The sequence below is a fragment of the Athalia rosae genome, chromosome 8, assembly GCF_917208135.1.
Source record: "Athalia rosae chromosome 8, iyAthRosa1.1, whole genome shotgun sequence".
Lineage (NCBI taxonomy): Eukaryota > Metazoa > Arthropoda > Insecta > Hymenoptera > Athaliidae > Athalia > Athalia rosae.
Genome location: NC_064033.1, coordinates 5,573,616 through 5,592,534, shown reverse-complemented (window position 1 = coordinate 5,592,534; position 18,919 = coordinate 5,573,616). Strand labels below are relative to the sequence as shown.

The window sequence follows — 18,919 nt, the reverse complement described above, 5'->3', positions numbered from 1 at the left end:
CAATATTCGATTATCGAATCTCGAATCTGCATAACATTAATTGTTCTTAAAAATATCACCGCCTGTTCACAGATGGCGCCGGATACTCCGCCATTTTCAACGACCAGCGCAAACGCGATTATTTCCGCAGTTCTGCGTGGGACGCTGCTCGCTCCGCACACGTTTACGTCGCACGGAACGGAAAATCGCGTCCGATTTTTTGTTTTCTTTTTTTTCCTGAAAACTCCGCGTTCGTGTCCTGCGGCAGAGTTGTGTTTCACCTCAAACGACGAAATTGTGGCCCCCCCCCCCCCCCCAGTTTCGTCCTCCCGATAAATAATTTTCCGGAGGCAGCGCGAGCCGTTGGGCGACGAGAGGTCGCGGTCCAGACGAGGAACGAGCGGGCGTTCGACGATCGAAAATCGTGATATTTGACGGCAGTGAAAGTCGCTGGAAACAACCAGAGGCTGCGATCGTCCCAACAGTGAGTATCAAATACAAGCCACTCGATATTCGTCGAACGACCGACAACCGCCCGACAATCGTGAATTATTTTATCGGCGTCGCAGCTGTGCGGGAGGCTCGGCCCCTCACGCCCACCCGATCGGCCAATCGGGCCGCCGAGGAGACAGTTTTTTCTTTTTTCTGTCTCTTTCCTTCTCATTTTTGGCGACAGACAAAAAAGGCGATCAAAAGCGCGGAATTTCGTACCCCCGACAAGGTTGGAAAGTTTCCTCCCTCCAGGTTCCCCATTGTCGCTAGATTCTCTCGTTCCCCTAACGGAACTCGGGGGGGCCGATAGCGAAAGAAAGCAGCTAAGAGGAGGTTACGAGGTAATTGTACTTTTACCCTAAATTCGGATTTCCGCACGCGAACGAGAATGAGAGACACACCGTGTCTTGTCGCATTGCGTAACGATATCAAACGCCAACGTAAACACTGGATGGCGATAACGCCGCCGTTCAGGCTCGTCTAGCGGGATGATAATTAAGTCGGACATAGTTCGCGGACAAACAAGGTACGTACATACGTAGTGTACGTAACGCAGATGCAATCGCGATAGAAAACTTCTTCGAAGACCTTGCAGCCGAAGCGGGTTAGAATAGAGCAGCGTTGCCGCTGATTCCTAGGTCGGCGCGCGGCGCTCCGATAATCCGGAGGCGTTACGTAATTTTTTAATTTTTTTTTTCTTGTTTTATTTCTCACACCCCGTGTTCGGTAACACGTCGGTCACGTGCGGGCCGACGACGACGACGACGATAATCCTTGGGAAAGTCTCCGCGTGACAGAAAATTTTTCCTCGTAAGCGTGTTTCTCTGGGTGAAAACTTTGAACGCGCGAAAAGAGAGAGAGAGAGAGAGAGAGAGAGAGAGAGAGAGAGAGAGAGAGAGAGAGAGAGAGACGAGTAGAAGAATTCAACGAACGGTATTCGATTTTAACGTCCGCGATGTAAGTTTTTATTAATTCGTGGGCGTTCGGACGACGAAGAGTTTTCCTGGCTCGTACTGCACGTGAAACTCGAAATTTGAAAAAAGGAGGAAAAACGACGAACTGTAGCTCTTTATTTTTGGCGCGCACTGTACACCCTCTACACCGTGGCGCAAAAGTAACGACTATTTTTATTATTTGTAAAAATCGAAAATGCAATTTATCGTCGAGAAATTTTTGGTGTTTTATTTTTTTCTCTTTCAAAAATGTAAAACCAAGAGGTTCGAATAATTTTTATCTGTATATTTATTTTCTATCCAAAAAGTATGGATACATAAAAAAAATCAAAAATTTTGAAAGGAAAGAAAAAAAAACTTTCCCCATCATAAGATAGAATTTCGAAAAAGCTATAAGCTGGTTCCAAAACGAATAAAAAAAAACCTGGTCATTTTTTCAAAAATTCATAACTTTATTCCGGTGTGTAAAAAAAAAGAACAAACAAACAAACAAATTGGAAAAGAAATTCAGAGACACGTAATATTATATAGGGATAGAAACGTATGAAAAACTTTCGGAAAAATCGAAAGCGCGGTCGGTGGTCGATTCTGCGTGGAATGCCCCATGTGTACACGTGTACAACGTACATAGAATTTATCGCGATTCGCTATAAATCATATCACCTTACAATACGCGTTGAATTAATTATGAACGCGCTCGCGTATAAGTTTCACGCGGGTAAAACGCGAACAAGTAGCGCGATAAATTTTTCTCCTCGACCGTCGAAAGCTGTGGGAACGTCGAATATTTTCGTCTATTGAATTTATTTCATCGATCCGGTGAAAATGTTGATAAATTTTTTTTTTTAATTATTTCGTTATCTCTCGTCCCGGTTAAAAAACCGCCCGACCTAACCCCACCTGGTCCAGGTAGACTATCTTAATTTTGGTTGTTCCTTTTTTCCTTTTTTTTCGTATTTCGAAAATCAGGTTCGTTAGAGTGTGCGGTGTAATTAACGAAGCGAAATTAGAAGGTAACGAAGCGAAATTTGGAATGAGAAATCTTCGCGAAAATGTTTTTCACAATTCGTGTATATGTACATATGTATGGAAAATTAGAATACGCGTATTCCAGACTCGGTCTTTTCTTTTGCGTTTTACAATTACATTTGTTAATTATCGCTAATTATTCGCCTGATTACCATACAGTAGCGTAGTACGCGCGTTACAAAAAAAAAAAATGCACACATCACGTACGTACACATCGGATGGCCCGGAATTCGCAATCGAATGTAATCAGATTATCGTCCACATTTGGTATCGTACCCATATACCTACTATATAAATTATCGACTTATATCTGCATACCGTCGAGTACACATGTGTAGCCTAATTACGTCCGTTGTGTTTGTTTTTAGATGGCGGCCATTTCTGTTTTATTCTCGCAAACTTTTTTTCTTCTCTTATAATTTTTTCGTCGCCGTCTTCTTAGCTAAATTTTCGCGAAATTTTCGCCCTTCCATTCATCGTTTGTAGGAAATAATGAGGATAATTAACGCGTGCGATCTCCTGAGCATATACAACAAATAAAATAAAATTCTATGACGCGCGGTAGACGCTGTGACGTAACGTATTATTATAGTATACATATGTATGTGTATACGTATCTGCATCAGCTGCGGTTCGGATCAATTGAAATCGAACGCTGAGTAGGAGAAAAAAAAAGAAAAAAAAAAATGCAAAATTTATTACAATCAATTGAATAACGCGCTTATTATACGATATCGTCTCGAATGCAGATACATGTATAATGTACGACGCAAAACAAACATCTATGCGTATAAATAATTCCCTTCGATATACGGAGAGTTATATGTAATATAATGTGAATTTTTTTGAAAATTCATAAACAGCGCGGTGCGATCGTTTTTTTTTTTTTTTTTAACAATAATCAATATCGATTGAATCATGTTACTCCGTTTTTGATTAATTATTGAAAAAACATATGTAATGAAATTTTTATAAACTCGTACCTAATTTACTTTACATAGGTATGTCGTATAAGGTATATACATGTATACGTGTAGATATTAGAAAGCGGAATAGAATTTCATATACAGGTTGCGACGATAATAAAAATGAAAATAGAATACATAATATGAAACGAAAATTGATGAAAATTTCAATTGCAGTTTTCAAGCAGCTATATAATTTACGTATACATGTACGAATCTCGAATTATATAGATGAGAAATTAATTATATTCTATAGCGAAGTAGGTATAACGTTATTTTGAAAATGTGTTTTTTTCTTTTTTTTTTTGCTCTAAAAATTTGGCGATCAAAAACTAAAACGGGGTGCGCTGGATGTTCGGAATTTAACGACCGTGAAGCCCTAAAAGAGGCGAATCTCTGCAATTTCTGCAATTTATATAGCTGCAGATATCGTCGCGGCAGACGACGCGAATGTCCTCTACTTTCCAATAGAACAGGCACTGCGATCCAATAATAGAAAACGTCTCCGTTACACGCGAAACCCTCGGCGGACGAATGTGTCATTTTTTTCGTGATTTCAATTATTGCGCCACCCTGTATAGAATCCGCGTGGAAATTCCAACGTCGTCGCGTCGACCCGCGTTAAATATCGCGAGTCCCCCGGCTCCGAATTTCCCACCCGTTTCCGGCAACGAACAAATTTTTATTCAATTTTTCGATTTTTATCGACCGTCAAATTTCATCAAATAATTTGCATCACCCCAAGGTCGACCGCACTCTCCTTCGACCGTCGTAAACAAAGTATAGGAAAGAAAAAACAATATCGAGGAAGCGGAATAGGAAGAAAAAAAAAAAAAAAAAAAATAACATGGCGGAAATCGACGATATTATGATGGACGTAAAAATTGTTATTGAACGATATTTTCTACGTCCCGCACGTGTCGAATTTTTGGCGGATCAACTTTTTATCTAAAACTTCGATCGCGCGCACGTAAGCCCAGGTTTTATCAATTTTTACGAAACTATTAAAAAAAAAAAAAAGGAAAAGAAAAAATTATCGATTATACGACTACAAGCGCGTCGCGATTTCGGATGACACATAAAAATAAAACTAACGAAACACGCGTTGCGGTTTATCATTATTATTTTCTAATTCGCTTTTTCTACGGCACCCAGGTGAAAATACTATTTTCTTTTTCCGGAAAAGTTCGCATCCCTCCCTCTATTATTACCGCCATGCACGTGTACGTAACGCACGTGAAAATAGACGATCAGGTCGGGTTAGGTTGGGTGAATATCAATTCCGTTCGTTTGAAACTTACAATAATTCCACAATCGGCTTACGTATTTTACAATTACGTTCCATAAAATATCAATAAAACCGGATCGTCGTTCTTCTTATTTTTTTCTTCATCTCTTCCTCTCCTTCTTTTGTTCCCATCGATCAAAATGGCGACGATCAGCTTCCGGTGAAATTTTTCAAAGCTTACTGCCGCTTCGCGCTCGATCGAGGAAATTCATTTGTTTTCGTCCGAATGAATATTCAGGCGGGCGGCAGCAAGAGAGAGGGAGGAGGGCGAAAAAAGCGAATTAATAAACGCGTGACGCGGTCGAATTCAAATTGTCTTTTTCAAAAAAAAAAAAAAAAATCGACGACGATGTTTACGACGGCCACTTTAGTTGGCGCGTTGGCGCGTGTGCGTACACACACACATATATATATACATATATATATTTACACCGCGCGCAATTGTATCTACTATCGACATATTTTATTCATTGGGAATTCGGTATTTAGACTTTGGACTTTGAGCGATGCCCCCGTGGCTCTGAGGCCAAATACCGTTCATCGCGTACACGAGTACGCGTTGCACACCACAGTCGTCGCGTTCATTTATATGTACATCTCTTGTATATATAATTTGTATAAATAATCGTCCTCCCGAACCTTTTTTTTTTTTTTTTTATTTTGTCTTTCATTACGATATTGTTGTTATATCCATCGTTAAAACTAAACTACCGTCATTACTTTATTTCAGTAGTCAAAAAATCACCTTCGCGGGCCAATCAATCATAACTATATACATACAGTATATATATACCTATATCTATTCCGCGTAATGGAATCTTATTCGTTTATTGAAAGAGTTCAAATTATCAAATCAAATTAATTGAACGTAGAAAACAAACGCGCGTACAATTGTTATCTAGTATACGTATACAGATTTTTATTTTTTTCTTCTTTTCCTCCTCTGATATAGATATATATATATATTTATACGTAAAAATTGTGTCGCGTCAGCAAACCGTTTCGCCTGTGTGTGTGTGTGGGTGTATCGAGGAGCACGTGCGTTGTAATAATAACAATAACGACAATCATTGAAAAAAAAAAATAGAAAAAAGTTTTTTTTTAGGCTGTGCGAAATACGATGTACGCCGATTACGACAGTGAGTCCGATAAAGGGGAAATAAAATTTCCTTACTACGAAATCTGATATCTAAATTTCCAGTGACATATAAAGCGATTGATTGCGATTAGATGGTGAGAGACCCCCCCCCGCCTCCGCCATTTTGTTTCTCTTCGATCAATTTGTTGGTCTTATCGGCGCGTAATCGATTATCTCAAAACGTGTGACCCATTTATCAATCGGTGAGTCGTCGAATGTGGACGTCGAACTCGCTAATCTTTGAAAAATCTTCCGGTCGATCGTTTTTCCGCCATCTTTATTTTATTTTCATTTTTTTTTTAAATTCATTCTCGGCGCCGTTGGACACCGAAATTGTTGATTTTTTTTTTTTTTTTTTTTTTTTATTTTCATCGACAAATAGCGTGGAATTTTTGGTGGACGTAGCTTCCGGTTTGTGTTGGAATTAGCAGAAGAACCGGTTAATGGAAATTGGGCAGCGCGATCGAGTCGAGGTAGGATAAAAAAAAAACGTGGACAAGAAAAATGACTGGGCGATAATCGAGCGTTTTAGCGGTAATTCGAAAAGCGACGGACGGGACGGACGGGACGACGACCGGCAAATATTCCGATATTCATTTCTCATATTTTAAATACATTCCGATAACATCGGCCGATGAATATTGATATTGTGGTAATTTCGCGGTACGTTTATTTTCGTAACGTCGGGAACGCATGTCGCTGACGAAGACCCAAACTCGGGAAGGTCAATGGGTCGGGAATCCGGTTGAATACACGATCGGCGGGTGGTGGGGGGAGCGATTTGAATTTTCTCCTCAATTTCTTCGGACGCGAGAAAAAGGTGAAAACTTCACGGCTATCGGTTAAAATAACGCCAAGCGACAAAACTCCTCGACTCTCGATAATCGCTACGATAGTTTCGCATTTCACTACGTTCAAGGTCGCCGCTCGGAGCGAGCGCACCTGCCGAATAACGCTGTCGGATACGCTATCTTTTCTGGCCATAAATTACGCCCAGGAAGTTGGCGACGTTTTATCCGTAAAGTGAAGGCCGTTCGTCACACCGCGGAAGCTCGTGAGGAGAATTGGGATATAGTAGATACTAAGAATACCGCCGATGTTTGCGTTAAATAATCTCGTCGTATACTCCACACACATACCAGACCTCTCAGCGGGTCAACAAGTGTGGTTCACATTTTATAGGGCTGCGGACCTTGGCTGGCTCTATAGATTGAAATTATGCTGTTGGTCGCAGGCACGATTACACTCACACCGCCAGTAATGCTTGTGTAAACCTTTATCGTCATTTTTGTTTAGCTATGTGGATCGTCGTATCGCATTGACTCCGAATAATCTCTACGACGAGCTGGCAATTTGTTGAGTTTCATTTCGCAGTCGTTGTTGGTCAAAAATATGCATGGCCACTTCTTTTTTTCCTTGGTCGAGTATCGCTGACGGAGGTGGAGGTCTCTCAACTGCTGACGTGTTGGGGCTATTATTTTTAATTCCATGTATCGCAACGCTGCATACTGCCACTAGTTCTGCGTCGAGACGAACTCTGTCGATGTGGAAAAATGTCCACGGACACTTTGTTCTTTTTGAGGGTACCGAGACAGGGGTTGAGATACAGCTGTGGTGGCAGACAGCCTGGATTTTTGAAGCTGGAAACCAGAGATGACGATGCAATATCAACACATTTGCAAACCGTGATCGCAGAATTGGCGTAATAAGCAGCTTGCAATTCAACACCTCCGATCCTGCTCCGTTCAAAGTCCAAGGTTAACGTTCAGTCCCCTCGAATCCAGTTTCCTTTGTGTTTCCTGTTGGTCATTCTTTGTCGGTTGTTCCAATTCTGTCGAAAAATATTATATCTGTATAAGGAATCTCTTGTCACAAAAAACAAAAATAGGAAAATGAAGTAGTATTCGTAAAGAACTGGTTACCTTCGCCACGTGAAGTTAAAGTGATCAGAAACGGAATCCATTATGGGAAAAAATACATTGACATCGGTGTTTAATGTCGTTAGCAAAGAAATATTTACTTCCTGTAACTAACGGGCAATATTTTATTCCGCAGTAGTAAATGTCCAGCTTCGTGACAAGCTGTAACGTACGAGGTGAGGGAAAAATAAAATGAAAGAGAACGGCAAACCTTTGGTCGTGATTAACCTCGTCATTACTCACTGTTCCATTCATGCGTTAGCTTTGTGAGTTTGTTTCTCATTCGATCAAATTCTCATTTACGATCTCCGTATCCAAATCCCTTCCTGCAAATTATTATCATTGCTCGAGTTCGTTTCATATTTATATATAGAACTCACTTTGACTACATGCATTTAATTTGTAAACTGGGTCGCAATAATAAAACTTAATCACACAACGTGTGGATAGCGTTACTCCGATGCAGGGTGTTAGAAACAAACGCAAGAAAGGAGACTTATTACCTTATGTGAGGAATGCGTTGGTATAACTTTTGTCGGTAACAGGCGTGAACAAATTTGCACCGGTCCCTGTAATTGTTGATAACGACGGGACGAAGTTTTCGCTTGTTGCTATACCGTTATTATTTTGTTTCAGACTTGTGTTGCTATTCCTCCATCATGGCAGAAGCTCACTCAGCTGTTGCCTTCAGCTTTTCCATAACCCACGAAGGGTGGGACGTAAACTTCGATCGCGAAGTCTTGCATCTCGTTTGGCAGTCTGGAATCCGTTCTTGGAAAAAACGGTTCTTCAGATTTCAGGTGAGAAAATTACTCTGATCTTTACCTAACCCCCATGAATTTCGCGACTTACGGATCGTTTTTGTTTTTTCTCACAGAACAATATAAAGAACGGCGTGTATCCAGCTTCTCTACAAAGTCTCTGGCTCACGGCCGCTATAGTAGCAGCAATTCACTTTGTAGGTTACAAAGTTCCGTACGACCTCGTAGGCAAAGTAGCCCCGTACCTTCCAGGGTAAGATCTCAATGTTAGTGAACGACACAAAGCAGCAGTTTGTTGAAAATTCTGACCACGCTCCGGACTTCTTTATAACCGATACGATTCCATCCTCAGGTCTTCCATAACAGCTCATCTAGCCGGATCGTTTCTAGTCGCTGTTTTATTATGGCTGTTTGTAATATACACTATTCGGTACACGCTGAAGCTCTTGCTGATCTACAAAGGATGGATGTACGAATCTCGCGGTAAGGGAAGTTCTATTTCGTTGAAGACGAAACTTTGGGTCGCGGGAGTCAAGCTTCTATCCGGATGGAGTTTGCCCATGTTGTACAGTTTCCAGGGGTCCCTACCCAGACTTCCACTACCCTCCGTCGAGGACACGATACAGAGAGTGAGTGAAAAACGGATAGCGCTAGAAATCTTGTAGAATTTCACTAACGATGTACCGACACTCTGCCAATTAACAGTATCTGCGAAGCGTTCGTCCACTTTTGAACGACGAGGACTACGCCAGGATGGAACGACACTCGAATGAATTCAAATCTGGGATCGCGGTGAAGCTGCAACGCTACCTAATCCTGAAGTCGTGGTGGTCGACTAACTACGTTTCCGATTGGTGGGAGGAGTATGTTTACCTGCGTGGAAGATCGCCTCTCATGGTGAACTCTAACTTCTATGGAATCGACGCTATCCTGATGCACCCAACAAAGGTGCAGGCTGCCCGTGCCGCCACTACCATCCATTCGTGTTTGCAGTACCGCAGGCTCATCGAACGACAAGAACTTGAACCGGTGAGTGAAGTTTACTTTGTCGATTAGGATGCCCAGCTGCAGTTGATTGGGAAAAAGGGTGATCTAGATTCGACATTTCAGATTCTGGTGCAAGGTATAGTGCCACTGTGTTCGTGGCAATACGAAAGATTGTTCAACACCACAAGAATTCCGGGTATCGAAACGGACAAAATAGTACACGTACAGGATTCGAAGCACATCGTGGTCTACCACAAAGGAAGATACTTCAAAGTCCTGATCTACCACAGACACCGGATCTTGCATCCGTGCGAGATCGAACAGTAAGTTCGTCTTTGGTTTCGTTGTTTTTCTCAACGTGATTGTAAAGCGAAACCGGAACTGGAATTTTCTGATATTCTTTCCAGACAAATACAGCAAATCCTCGACGACCAGTCACCGCCTGCCGTAGGCGAGGAAAAGCTGGCTGCACTTACTGCTGGTGAAAGGTCAGTGTGGGCCAGAGCTCGTGCAGAATATTTTAGCAAAGGTATAAATAAAGCGTCGCTAGATCTCATCGAAAAGGCAGCTTTCGTCGTGGCTCTGGATGACATTCCGTACGAGTTTGACCAGGTGGGTGAGAACTCTTCGATTTGAAAAAAGAATTCTTTCACCCGACTCCACATTCGTTCTGGTGTTTTTCAGGCTCATCCTGAAAAATTGGATCATTACGGTAGAATCTTGTTACATGGAAAGGGATATGACAGATGGTTCGACAAATCCTTCACGCTTTGTATCGGATCTAATGGAAGGGTGAGTTTAATTAAACTTTGCTCTTGATTTTTAACTTTTCTGAAAACTGTTTGTCGAATTTCAAATCTCGCTCTGTTGCAGATCGGTTTTAACGCGGAGCATGCGTGGTGAGTACTCTCATGATCTATAGATGATTAAGAATTTACTGGTCACCATAAAATTCACTTACAAAATCCACGTCAATACTATACACATCGAGATACGAAACGAGAAAATATTATCGAATCAAATTTGAACGTTAAAATTTCAAATCTCAAGTCTTAAACTCCCTGAGATCTACGGAGACAAGATGTACTCGATTCAGAAGGGCATCGTTGAATCCTTTTTTTTCCTTTTTTTTTTTTTTTGGTTTCGTTGATCGTACGATTGAAATCCTATCTTTCAATGATTATATTATGCAGTTTTAATGATGAGATCCGACATGTAATGATAAGTAATGAGCAGGGCAGATGCGGCTGTGGTGTCACACTTGTGGGAGTATGTGGTATCGGAAGAAGCCATGAATATAGAGTAAGAGCCCACCTGCGATTTATATACGTATATCTATATTTCTGTATTTCTATGCGCCTGGAATGCTTGGTTGTGCTTTTTTTTCATTTTGTACAGTAAGAATGTCAGGTTATGGTGGATCTCACTATAATATTTCGACGGTTGATCGATCGTCGTTTTAAGTGAAGTGGCAATTGTAGCGGTGTATCTTCGACTGTGTCACTTTCAAAAATAATGCTTACGCGCTCCCGAGCAATGTAAATTTATTATCATCAGTGGTTTAAAAATTCTTCTTAATTTTTTTTCAATTTTCAAATATTGTACACACTAAAATCACTTTTCATTCTTCGCTTTGTTCTAAGTAATTGGCAACGACGTGGTCTGCGAAGCGAAACAAAATCTACGCAGTTAATTTCAGCTCCCCCCTAATATCTATTGATATGAAATGGTGAATTGACACGACAACTTTACGTCGTCCCATAACATTAACAACATGGTGTCGACAGAAATAATATGATTAATCGGTTTTGGTCCGACTTAAAACACTCTCTTTGACATTCTGGTTATCAGGGCTGATGCTCCCGTGATGGGACACCTTTGGGAATACTGTGTTGCTACTGAGGCGGAGACTGGGTAATTTTTTTTATCAAATGCTATCGATCACGATTTGTAAACTAACACAGATTTGTTTTCCCATTTTTTTTTTCCCCCTCCCGATTGATGATAATATTTTATGATTGGGGAACATTCTGTATTCGATGTTCATCTTTTGTGCTTCCCCGTGACTCTACCTAATCGGTAAGTCATCAAACAGTGTAGAGGTGTTTTAATCAAGATTTATCGTTAAATTTTCGAGTCGCACTATCGAAATGTATTGTATGTACATTGTTCCGTCTACGTAATGAAAATACAGGATCATGCTTTTTTACGTCCACAAAATTTTGATAATTATTAACGATTTTCCAAGCCACGCGCCTGTTTTCTTTCTTATTTAAAAAAAAAAAATAAACAAAAAACTAATAACGTTCAAGCTAAAATTAATCGGTTTCAGAATCTATTATTACCCCCTTATTTTTATTTGCGATAAGCTTCTAAGACTTTAATTTTCTCCTTCCTTTTTCACTTCAAATAAAATAACGGATCGTGTTTTGGATAATTCATTTCTCCAATGTGCCGAGGAGCATTTACATACATATATTTTTGTAAAATTAGTTTCAAAGCAGGATTTTCCGATTCAAAATGCTATCCGTATACGCTTATTCATGTGAACGCATATCACGCACACCCTAATGTGAATTAACGCACTAAAAGTGACGGGGATAAAATTCATCGGCGAAATCTCGTTCTCCTCAAATTACTCGCGTATGTATTTCTCAACGGGGAAACGGGATGCGCCGACATTTTATTTCCGTCGAGCAACCCCCGTTGAATCTAACCGACGACATTTTGGTCGCCTCCGCAGCCCTTTGAATAAACTATCTTCCAATCATGTAGATACACAAAAGACGGGCGGTCCATTGGCACACCCGAATTCACGCCTCCGGCTCCAGCGCATCTTCAATGGGACATGACACCCGAATGTCTGAAGGCTATCGAGGGTTCTTATTCGGTAGGACAAAATTTTGAAAGTGCACCGCGAATACGCGCGCTCCAGAAATTCGACCGTTCGAGATAATACTTTTTTTCTTTCCATTCGACTCTAGGTTGCTGAAAGGTTGTTGAACGACGTGGACTTACGCATCTACGTCCACGACGCTTATGGCAAAGGTTTTATGAAGATCTGTCGCGTGTCTCCAGACGCTTACATACAAATGGCTCTTCAGCTAGCCTATTACAGAGACGCAGGCAAATTTAGTCTGACCTACGAGGCTTCGATGACCAGACTATTTCGCGAAGGTAGAACCGAGACTGTTCGGCCCTGTACTATCGAGTCTGCGGCATGGGTGAAAGCAATGGAGGATAAATCCTCGCCGGTGAGTCCTTTGCAGAGCTTCAGGCGTCCTCAGACTTCCAGTTTCCGCTACCAATTTTCTGGTCTGTTTTTCAATCGCAGGTGGAAGAGAGGTTCAAACTGCTCATGAAGGCAGCCGCTCGCCACCAGATAGGTTATCAGGACGCCATGTGTGGAAAGGGAATCGATCGGCATCTGTTCTGCTTGTACGTTGTGTCGAAATACCTGGAGGTTGATTCTCCGTTCCTGAAGGTAAGCCTCTCATCTTCGAGAAGATTTTATTCTTGGAAGATACCAACGTTACTTTTCCTCCCCGTAGGAAGTCTTGAGTGAGCCCTGGAAGCTGTCGACGTCTCAAACGCCCCACGGACAGACATCGAGATTGAATTTGAAAAAATATCCCAACTGCATATCCGCTGGTGGTGGGTTTGGCCCTGTCGCTGACGACGGTTACGGTGTATCGTACATCATTGCCGGGGAGGATATAATTTTCTTCCATATTTCTAGCAAAAAAAGTTCTCCCGATACGGTGAGTTATCGTAACCAGAAGACCAGAGCCTCCGACCAGAGCTAGATAATGATTTATTTCTCGTTACAGAACTCCGCATTGTTTGCCAATCGGATAGAGAAGGCCCTCGCCGACATGAGGGACTTGTTCCTTCAGTACAAAAAGTCGCAGCAACACAAAAACGGTTCGACGTAAAGGTATCGAGAAATTTATAGGAAGTTCCTTTTCTCCGCTGAGTTTACATCAAAACATTAGAGTGATTTTCAATTGCAACAACATTCTCCGAGTTGACGTTTAATCAATTCCTGTTGATTGATGTAAATATAGTTTGTTGATAGGTATTTCTATTGATACATAGACAAACTTTTTTTTTAGATAGAAAGATAATTAGAAATCGAGATAGACTGGAAAAGTAAGGTTTTATCTTTTCGTCGTCTTTGAGGCGAAACCCTAACCTACAATTTGTTAAATGTTATCCTCGTGGAATTATGTCATTAACGACACTAAAACTTATTGACTTGAATAGTGGTAGAGACATAAATCGCAAGACTCGTACGTAGCTTCGCACATACCATAAAAAATTATGTGATCTGCCGTTTATTGAAATAGGCCTCGCTTGATTTTGAAAAAAAAACAAACAAACAAACAAATTAACGAAAACCAGACAAATCATTGATAATAACGATAAAATAATAGAATAAGTGAAATTTTAGTTGTAAATATATAAACATTCATCAGGTATTATATCGCCACACTTTGTATTCATCATAGTATTCATCATGGTACGCAATGACCTCTTGTACAATATACAACGTAATCGTTTTGAAAAAAAAAAATCAAATTACGGCGGCTCATGTTGATTTCAGGCAGGCAAATATATATATATTTATATATGTATATAAAATATACACTCGTATATACATATATATATATATTTTTTTCTTTTTTTTAATCTTAGAAAAATATTTGAAAACGTACAATTGTTATCACATCAAAATGAGATGATGTCATTATTTTTTGTTGTTCCCCCCCTCCATCTCTTTTATTAGAAAGTTTTTATTATATCTCATGTGTACAAAAGATATACTATAAAAGATTTCTAACGATCAATGCAATTTTGCTTTAGAAAAAGAGTAATAAAATAAAATAAAAAGAACTAGAGGAAAAACAAATAACCATACGATTTACATCGATAAACAAGTTTGTAAAAATGATTATTGTAATTATTGTAATCATAATAATTATTATTAATATTTCTTTTCTTTGCGATCCAGTCTCATGCGGTGTGTGGTACGACGTTGATGAAAGTAGAGCAGTTTTTTCAGTTTTCACGAGAGATCGAAAATTGAAAAAGAAATAATAATAATAATAATAATAATCATCATTAACTTTGACTGCGCAATTTTAATTTTTTTTTTCGTTTCTTTCTTGTCATCGTAAACGCGAAGCAGTATAAATATGAAACGTAACGATAGAAAAAGAAGAAGAAGAATGAAAGAGAAGAAAAAAAAAAATTTCATACTTCGTAACTTAAGTTCTGTTAGATTTAAAATTTATTGATGACGAGATGGTTTTACATAACGAACACCGATACACCCCTATATAAATATATGTATACACAATCGTACGTATATTATATTGAATATTTTTTTTTGTTTAAATATCATAAATGTATACCGAACAAGGGATATGCCAACTTCACCTCGAAGATACGACCTTTCACATGAGAATAATGAATAAATAAATGAATAAAAAAGGCACTTCTTCCTCGCTGGTCATGTTTTTGAGGTGAGAGCGGCCCCTTTGAATTGTTATTGCGAATCACGAAAATTTGTGACTGTTGAAAAAATTTTTTTATAAGAGAGTCAATCGATTATAACCTACGCGCAACCTATCAATGCAAAAAGAAAATAATAATATTTAAATTTATACATAATTTTATACGTGGGAGTTTATTGTCAATAATGTATTTCTTAATAGTATAATCGAGTGGTATTTGGTGCTCTTTAAACCAGTTTACGTATCATGTGGTGTGGATTTTCCATTCTATACGCTAAAAGTCTGTTTAAGTGATCGTCAAATCTTTATTAATTTGCTTATCGTAACTTGTATAATAGGTGAAAAAAAAAGAAAGATTAATAATAATAATTGAATTGATCCAATGTAAGAAATACACTACTGATTTTTGGAATAAAATTGATGTTTATTTGTTTAAGGATGAGAATAAGATGAAAACCCAGATCCGTCGTCACTTTTCTAACATGATTTATTCGAATGTAATTTTTCATAATTCCACAACTTGTCACAACAATCATTTACTCTAACGTGAACTAAAATAACAGTCGTCAGTTCCCCAAACTCACAAGGAGGGACGTCAACAGCGTACGAATAATATCAATAGTTATTCTGTAAAATATTAATGCGGTTTATTGTCCGTAGTCTGATTTCTCTGTTCATGTTCGTCAAAAATCCTAGCTGCTTTGTTGCGATGGTGTTTGTTCGACAGGACAGCATTGCGCAACGTAGAGTGAAGAAATCTCTTATTTATGGTTTGCTTCGGTTTAATCCAGCCACTTGGACCAACAAGTTCTGCTCTCCTGGCTCCGAGCTTTGCCTCCTCGATTAAGGCCTCAGCTGCGAGCCTGCGACATGAGATTTGTCACATCGTAGCCTGTTTCGTGTGATCAGTAAAAATTTCTCACACCTACCTGTTCAGAGTTTCGTCGTCCATAATGGGGTCAGAAAAATTGAGTCATCTTTTAAATAGACCAGCACAGATGATTCGAGCCAGCGTCAAGGTCCTGCGGCATACTGGCTGCAGCGATTACCAATTCACTTGGCGACTGATCAAGAAATTTTTATCGTTCGTGATCATATCTTGAAAATTCAACTGTAGTAATAAAACATAATCCATTGCATCGTTACAGATATGGAGCGTGATCACCGCCCCTAAACGCGAGGTTAATTCGTATGACAGTTCTATTGAGACCGTGCGACCAAAAAACTGATTTAGTATCTTTGACTGACACGGGGTGGCCAACACAAATTTATTAAAGTCCTAGTCCAACACGGTCCAACGAATTTCCAGTAATCGAGGGCGAAATGAGGTTTTTATTTATGTCCACAGATTTTGTACTTTGCAAAGTTGATTGGTATCCATTAGGAGACATCGATTCAAAGATATTGGTGATGCCGAACAGTTAAGCAATTAGCCTGGTCAAAACATGCCAAATACTTGTGCCTCTGAAGATGAATCATCAAAGATTTATTCCCAGCTTTTTTCTCATTTTTTCTAATTTTTCCTGATTTTTTCCAATTTTTTCCGATTTTTTAATTAATTATTCAAAATTTCCCCCTATTTCTATGAGCGCCGCCATTTTCTTTAAGCTCCGCCCATCGGGGGTACAGCTAGCGCCATGTGGCGGATTTTTGGTGAACTAACCCCTAGGGAAATGCAAAAGTTTTGACCCTTCTTCGAAAAAAGTCGGAAAAGTATTGACCTCCCTTTCTCTGAGCTCCGCCGACCGCGAGTACAGCTAGCGCCATGTGGCGGATTTTTGGTGAACTAATCCCCAGAAAAACGCAAAAGTTTTGACCCTCCTTCAAGCGAGCCCGGAAAAGTATTGGCCATTTTCTCGGGTGGAAAAAAGCAAAAGTTTTGACCCTCCTTCTAGCGAACCCGGAAAAGTATTGGCCAGTTTCTCGGGTGGAAAAAAGCAAAAGTTTTGACCCTCCTTCCAGCGAACCCGGAAAAGTATTGGCCAGTTTCTCGGGTGGAAAAAAGCAAAAGTTTTGACCCTCCTTCATGCGAACCCGGAAAAGCATTGGCCAGTTTCTCGGGTGGAAAAAAGCAAAAGTTTTGACCCTCCTTCATGCGAACCCGGAAAAGCATTGACCATTTTCTCAGGTGGAAAAAAGCAAAAGTTTTGACCCTCCTTCAAGCGAACCCGGAAAAGTATTGACCATTTTCTCAGGTGGAAAAAAGCAAAAGTTTTGACCCTCCTTCAAGCGAACCCGGAAAAGTATTGACCACGTAATACATCTCTTTCACGCAACACATTGCCTGACGTCAAGGGGCAAGAAACCTGGGATTTTAGTTCACGAAAATTCCGCCACATGGCGCTAGCTGTACCCCCAGTGGGCGGAGCTCGGAGAACAGGGGGTCAATACTTTTCCGGTTTTGCTCGAAGAAGGGTCAAAACTTTTGCGTTTCTCTAGGGGTTAGTTCACCAAAAATCCGCCACATGGCGCTAGCTGTACCCCTGGTGGGCGGAGCTTGAAGAAAATGGCGGCGCCCATAAAAATGGGGGGAATATTTGAATAATTAATTAAAAAATCGGAAAAAATTGGAAAAAATCAGGAAAAATTAGAAAAAATGAGAAAAAAATTGGGAATAAATCTGTGATGCTGTAAATCAAAAAAAAAAATTGTAAAAATTCGCACAGAATCTTCATATAAGTTTAAGGTTATGTTAATTCACCTGAATAATACTGGGCGCTCGCAGGAGTTGTTGGAGATCTAGTAATCATCAAAAATCAATGAAGGAATTAGAAAATATTCAGGAAACACAGGAGAAAAAATAAAGAATGATGACAAATCAACATTACCATGCGTGTCCCTGTCAACGGTGTCCACTTCTTGCCCCCATCGTTTCACATTTGTGGTCTAATCACCTTTTCGTTTACAACGTTTGCAAACATTTGCAACATCGATACTGTTTGCAAATTTAGTTTTGTGGCCCTTATTACCAAAATTATTTCTATTCTTCTGGTCCTTTCAGATTCCTTTGTGCTGTCAGTTCAACCACGGATACATATTTCTTCAGGTGTTAGCACGTGTCTACCAAGAGAGGAATTACCACAAAGCACACCGAACATGGGGTGAATCAACTATGCCATTGAAACTTGATACAAACTGACTTTGTTACTCATTAGAAGAACTAGATCCCTGGACCCCTCTGAAGATAATTTAAATAACAATACGCTGCGACGATAGAGTTAGTTCTTGGCGTGTCCGGTTCTGCTGATTCTGTTGATGTATTTATTCTTCAAGGGAGGAATTGTCGTAGGTAGAGTTGATCCATTGTCGATATCTCGTCACCATACTTCAATTTGCTAACTTGGCTTCGCTTTAGTTGACTTTAGCTTTGGCTAATGATAACTCATCACTCAATAATTCTACAATTCAGTTGTATTCCATCTATTAACTTTTTTCCTCTTCTGTTACAGGTGGGAAATTGGCAGCTCCAGAGAATCTCTTCCCTGCATTGAGGAATCAAGACTCATCGTTGCATCTGCCTGATTGTTTATAAGTACCGAATAAAAATCCATACATTATTCATAATACAGACATAGATCGTGTACATACTTTCTGACTTAATTGGAATTGTCGTTCGATAAGAAGACTCTATGAATTTTTATTGTAACACATTTGCTGTAAAAGGATAATTTTCTATCTGAATAAATTCATATTATTTGTAATGATGTGTTGAAATTTATTGACAATCCATCACCGAAGAGCCCTTTAGAAGTTATAGTCTAATTAACGTTGAATGCAACTAGGTAATGTCTCCATCATAAGTTGTAGGAGTAGGATTGAATATACAGGATTGAAGGCATGCTCATGATGAGGCACATGAGGTCTCGGACCACCTCCTTGGGTTTTCTGT

At 39.8% G+C, this 18,919-nt stretch overlaps 2 protein-coding genes and 1 long non-coding RNA gene across 8 annotated transcripts; 1 reads left to right on the top strand and 2 right to left on the bottom strand.

The window, feature by feature from the left end:
* The first annotated feature begins 122 nt into the window (after positions 1 to 122).
* Positions 123 to 15,466, top strand: LOC105686425 (carnitine O-palmitoyltransferase 1, liver isoform). Of its 5 annotated transcripts, none has more exons than XM_048659286.1 (16): positions 123 to 463; positions 8,400 to 8,563; positions 8,641 to 8,777; positions 8,877 to 9,153; positions 9,230 to 9,553; positions 9,635 to 9,834; positions 9,919 to 10,123; positions 10,196 to 10,303; positions 10,385 to 10,410; positions 10,748 to 10,813; positions 11,363 to 11,425; positions 12,287 to 12,401; positions 12,496 to 12,765; positions 12,846 to 12,995; positions 13,063 to 13,272; positions 13,342 to 15,466. In XM_048659286.1, exons 2-16 carry the CDS (start codon positions 8,423 to 8,425, stop codon positions 13,444 to 13,446), a joined length of 2,397 nt encoding a protein of 798 aa, XP_048515243.1. In that variant the 5' UTR covers positions 123 to 463; positions 8,400 to 8,422; the 3' UTR covers positions 13,447 to 15,466. The 5 variants fall into 5 exon arrangements, with proteins under 5 accessions (XP_048515243.1, XP_048515242.1, XP_048515244.1 ...); XM_048659285.1 differs by lacking the exon at positions 123 to 463 and adding an exon at positions 5,508 to 5,845; XM_048659287.1 differs by lacking the exon at positions 123 to 463 and adding an exon at positions 8,021 to 8,271.
* LOC105686430 lies at positions 6,185 to 8,147 on the bottom strand. Of its 2 annotated transcripts, XR_007279747.1 has the most exons (3): positions 8,007 to 8,147; positions 7,573 to 7,675; positions 6,185 to 7,484 (listed from the first exon to the last, which is right to left on the bottom strand). It is a non-coding gene; the product is annotated as an uncharacterized LOC105686430 (long non-coding RNA). The 2 variants fall into 2 exon arrangements; XR_001103055.3 differs by lacking the exon at positions 8,007 to 8,147 and having other exon boundaries at positions 7,573 to 7,972.
* A 33-nt stretch (positions 15,467 to 15,499) lies between the features above and the next one.
* Positions 15,500 to 16,498, bottom strand: LOC105686429. Its single transcript, XM_020852650.2, has 2 exons — positions 15,960 to 16,498; positions 15,500 to 15,893 (listed from the first exon to the last, which is right to left on the bottom strand). The coding sequence occupies exons 1-2, from the start codon at positions 15,980 to 15,982 to the stop codon at positions 15,668 to 15,670; spliced, it is 249 nt and encodes an 82-aa protein (XP_020708309.2). The 5' UTR covers positions 15,983 to 16,498; the 3' UTR covers positions 15,500 to 15,667.
* Positions 16,499 to 18,919: the final 2,421 nt, after the last annotated feature.

Coding starts and splice junctions, on each gene's coding strand:
- LOC105686425 (XM_048659285.1), top strand. Junction 8,778..8,876: donor GTAGCCCCGTACCTTCCAGG/GTAAGATCTCAA, acceptor TTCCATCCTCAG/GTCTTCCATAACAGCTCATC. Junction 10,814..11,362: donor GAAGAAGCCATGAATATAGA/GTAAGAGCCCAC, acceptor TCTGGTTATCAG/GGCTGATGCTCCCGTGATGG.
- LOC105686429 (XM_020852650.2), bottom strand. CDS start 15,982: ATGGACGACGAAACTCTGAACAG. Junction 15,894..15,959: donor GACGACGAAACTCTGAACAG/GTAGGTGTGAGA, acceptor CTCATGTCGCAG/GCTCGCAGCTGAGGCCTTAA.